Source organism: Amphimedon queenslandica, unplaced genomic scaffold (assembly GCF_000090795.2).
Source record: "Amphimedon queenslandica unplaced genomic scaffold, v1.1 AMPQUscaffold_12561, whole genome shotgun sequence".
NCBI lineage: Eukaryota > Metazoa > Porifera > Demospongiae > Haplosclerida > Niphatidae > Amphimedon > Amphimedon queenslandica.
This window is the reverse complement of record NW_003547202.1, coordinates 1-3,496: the sequence shown is the minus strand read 5'-3', so window position 1 is coordinate 3,496 and position 3,496 is coordinate 1. Positions and strand designations below refer to the sequence as shown.

General features: G+C 39.4%; 3 protein-coding genes across 3 annotated transcripts; 2 read left to right on the top strand and 1 right to left on the bottom strand.

The window, feature by feature from the left end:
• The first annotated feature begins 115 nt into the window (after positions 1-115).
• LOC105314763 (synapse-associated protein 1-like) lies at positions 116-1,640 on the top strand. Its single transcript, XM_020003707.1, has 4 exons — positions 116-275; positions 528-613; positions 664-806; positions 1,178-1,640. The coding sequence occupies exons 1-4, from the start codon at positions 214-216 to the stop codon at positions 1,439-1,441; spliced, it is 555 nt and encodes a 184-aa protein (XP_019859266.1). The 5' UTR covers positions 116-213; the 3' UTR covers positions 1,442-1,640.
• Positions 1,641-2,008: 368 nt separating this feature from the next.
• Positions 2,009-2,920, bottom strand: LOC105314762 (TNF receptor-associated factor 4-like). Its single transcript, XM_011409118.1, has one exon. It carries the CDS (start codon positions 2,918-2,920, stop codon positions 2,009-2,011), a length of 912 nt encoding a protein of 303 aa, XP_011407420.1.
• A 46-nt stretch (positions 2,921-2,966) lies between these two features.
• LOC109587461 (uncharacterized) lies at positions 2,967-3,490 on the top strand. The gene is made up of 3 exons (XM_020003708.1): positions 2,967-3,138; positions 3,190-3,275; positions 3,327-3,490. Exons 1-3 carry the CDS (start codon positions 2,980-2,982, stop codon positions 3,442-3,444), a joined length of 363 nt encoding a protein of 120 aa, XP_019859267.1. The 5' UTR covers positions 2,967-2,979; the 3' UTR covers positions 3,445-3,490.
• The last annotated feature ends 6 nt before the right edge of the window (positions 3,491-3,496 follow it).

Below are 3,496 nucleotides of genomic sequence, written 5' to 3'. Positions count from 1 at the left end.
AGTCTTGTCTGATTAGCAGTTTCCAGAATTAATGCATTTACACATGTATGCACTAATTAATGTACAAAATGTCCTTGAAACAGTTACGATTAATATATTTATTAATTTCTCTTTCTCCGTCTCTCTTCTTCTCAGGACAGTCGTAATGTTCTTCGTGAGCCTCCGCCCGAAGTCAACTTCACTTTTGAGTATTCTCGTATAGCTCCGGTTGCCATGGTGATGCTAAAGGAGGACCCACGCCTGCAGAAACTAAGATTTGAACTAGTACCTAAGAAGTAATATTAATGTACATGTACATGTATATTTGCAATAAGTATACATGTACTGTAACTTTTGTACGCTATCTACACTACAAGATTTTTGAGCATTTGCTTCTTTGACTTTGCCCCTTTAAATTTTTCTAAATTTTGGTTTCGCCCCAAAAAGTACATTAATTTTTCCCCTCCCCACTCTTGGCCAAAATCCTTAAGTCACGCCCTCTTGTATATGTTTATGCATTTCTTTTATTTTTATTTCCTTTGTCTCAGGGTTTCTGAAGAGATCTTTTGGCGTAATTATTTCTACCGAGTGTCCCTCGCCAAGCAATCTGTACAACTCTCCACTCTATCATCAGGTACGGAAGTGTTTGGGGGAGTGGTTATGGGTGTGGTTTGTTTTCTGTAGCTAATTCAAAGACTAGTATAGAGGAAAGGGAACAACCTCAAGCAGAAGAGAGGAGGGGAGAGGGAGGGGAGGGAGAGGGAGGGAAGAAGAAAGAAGAGGTGGACTCACCTACTAAAGTTACTGCTAGCGAAACGGACGAACAAGTAATGACAATATAAACTAATGTACACGTACATGTACATGTATTAAGCTCATTGTACATGTACATGCACTTGTATGATTATTGAATGGGTATAGAACACCAGTGTACATGTACCTGTATTATGTTCATTGTACATGTATATGTACACGTACATACATGTATGGCATGGAAGTTCAATTCATGTTAATTCACAAAATTGAATCCAATCAATTATTGAATGGATGTAGAACTCTATAGTGTACATGTACTACTTCAGAAGGTGATGATTGTACAATTACTATACTGTGACATGTGTCATTTAGATTAATATCTTATCCTCTCTTTTTTTCTTTACCCTCCCCCTCTCCCCTTCCCTCTCTCTCCCCCCTCTAGGTGGATGAGTTTATCAGTGATCACCCATACAACATAGACCCTGAAGCAGTTACTAAGGAAACACTCAAGAAGGAGCTCAGCCAGTTAGGAGTGGAACCAGTTGAAGGAGAAGAAGGGGGAGGAGGAGGAGGAGGTATCGATGATGGAGAGTTGTGGGATGAGCTTCAAGCTGAACTGAAGGATCTTGATCTTGAAGAGGATAATGATGATGGACTATTGGTTGACTGGGAGGAAGAAATGAAAGAAATGATGAATAATGACTAGTAAAAGACAGTAAATTGACATAATAACGATAATAATAATTATTATTATTATTAATGCACACTATATACTCATAGACATTATATGGTAGTACTGTAATGCTCACTCTGTCTCTCAGTATTTGATTATTGTAATGTCACAGACTTTTTTCTGTAGCATAATTATAATAATACTTTTGATTATAACGGATATTACATGTGACATTCCTTGATAAGACTGATGATTATCCATGTACTGTACGTGTACATATGAAATACATGTACTCATTGCGTGTGTGTACAAGTGTATAGAGGAACCATTTTCACTCAAAGCACCAAATGGCCAAAAAGTACACGTACATGTACGTACATGTCAAATACATGTACATGTTTAGAGGAAGCATTAATTCAAGGCACCATTGGCCAAAAGTACACGTACATGTCTTTTTCCACTTTTATCTAAATGTATTTTTAAATAGCTATTTTCATAAAAATGAAATTGAAGCAATATCATTACTACATACAAACCCCTATGAAGAGCTATGGGTCTATGAATCGCACAAGGAATGAGCCTCTTGCTCTGAGTATCAGTTCATAATGAAGGGACTTGAAGTGTAAGAGGGGTCCCTGATGGCTGCTGGTTTATTCCTCTTGATAGCAAGTAGCTGGACTTGCTCCTCTTCTCTAAAGCATCACATCTTTTCTTTAGCTTCTCATTCTCATCCTTCAGCTTACTGCAAGCGACTGCCAGTAGAGACATGTGTTCAATGAGCATATCATTGCAGTGCTCTTTCATTTCTTTGCGTGGGAATCTCTCCTCACATCCTGTCCACTCAAATTCACACGTAACAATTTCCAGTGGACAGACTCGTACATGTCCTTGCACTGTACCACGAGTTAGTTGTCTTTGTGTTGTGCAGCCATTAGGACAGGTAATGGGGTACATTTCACAGTAATTGTAGTGGTTGGTGGTGACATCATGAAAAGTACTGTTGTACTTATTGCAGTATTTACAGGTATGGGGTCTTTGTAAGCACTCATCTCTTTCATGAGGATCCAAGTCGATTCTTCTTCCTTCATGTGTGCATCCATCACAGCGACACTTTACCATTTCGTATCCACATTCTCCTTCTCTTCTACCCTTGTTCACATGCTGCAGAAGATCTTTTAAATCTCCACTCCAACTACAGTCAGTATTAATGCAGTACACATTGAGTCTTTGTATAATCCTCTGCCTGTCTTTATTAAGGAATGTATGGCACGAGTCTGATTGACAGTTGGGGCATGAGCCTTTTTCAACAAGTGCTTTCTTTATGCAGCCTTCACAATAATGAATTCCACAGCAACTAGTGAGGTTAGGCTCCTCCATTACATGGAGACATATTGGACACTCTATCTTTATCTCTTGGGGAGGCTCTTTGACAAAACTGAGTCCATCTTTCATCAGTTTTACTGTATCTTGAGCCACTATTTTTATCATTTCATGCGAAACCTGTCGTTCCATTATTATTTTAATTTTCGCGGCTTTGGGGCGTGGTAGAACTAGTTTCTATAGCAACAATCATGGTTGAAAATGGCCGAGAAACTCTGGCAGGAGAGACTTTGGAAGAGATATGTCCTTACGATGATAGGCCAGTGTCCCCGGGAGGGGATAGTATGACGAGTAGTTTAGAGTGTGATCTCATGATAGAGTCGCTCCAAAGAGAGTTGGACATGGTTCGGGTAAGAATTATTTCAAAGAAAGTCACGTGATAATTTCCCGCCTTGTTATAGTTGGAGCTTGAAGCCATAGTCCTGCAACAGATACCAAGAGCAGCTATAAATACTGGAGCAGGAGGAGGAGGAGAAGGAGAGGAAAGGTGAGAAGTGATGCTTGCTGTGGGGAATACGTTTTACCAATTTCATTACAGACCTATTGGCCGTAATGCCACTGATGATGTCAAAGTGGCCCTGATCAACCGTGGAGCAGGGATAGTAAGAGCATGCAAAGGGATATATCATAATGCTTTGCTTATACTGTATAGCTAGAAAATTTGAAGTGTCAAAATTTGGCAAAGAAGTTTGAAGTTGAAAATTTCAG

What these genes read in the sequence shown, in the direction of transcription:
- LOC105314763 (XM_020003707.1), top strand. Translation starts at nt 214, where the DNA reads ATGGTGATGCTAAAGGAGGACCCACGCCTGCAGAAACTAAGATTTGAA. An exon ending in TTTGAACTAGTACCTAAGAA is followed by an intron (nt 276 to 527) that starts GTAATATTAATG and finishes CCTTTGTCTCAG; the next exon opens with GGTTTCTGAAGAGATCTTTT. An exon ending in ACTCTCCACTCTATCATCAG is followed by an intron (nt 614 to 663) that starts GTACGGAAGTGT and finishes TGTTTTCTGTAG; the next exon opens with CTAATTCAAAGACTAGTATA.
- LOC105314762 (XM_011409118.1), bottom strand. Translation starts at nt 2,920, where the DNA reads ATGGAACGACAGGTTTCGCATGAAATGATAAAAATAGTGGCTCAAGAT.
- LOC109587461 (XM_020003708.1), top strand. Translation starts at nt 2,980, where the DNA reads ATGGTTGAAAATGGCCGAGAAACTCTGGCAGGAGAGACTTTGGAAGAG. An exon ending in GAGAGTTGGACATGGTTCGG is followed by an intron (nt 3,139 to 3,189) that starts GTAAGAATTATT and finishes GCCTTGTTATAG; the next exon opens with TTGGAGCTTGAAGCCATAGT. An exon ending in GGAGGAGAAGGAGAGGAAAG is followed by an intron (nt 3,276 to 3,326) that starts GTGAGAAGTGAT and finishes ATTTCATTACAG; the next exon opens with ACCTATTGGCCGTAATGCCA.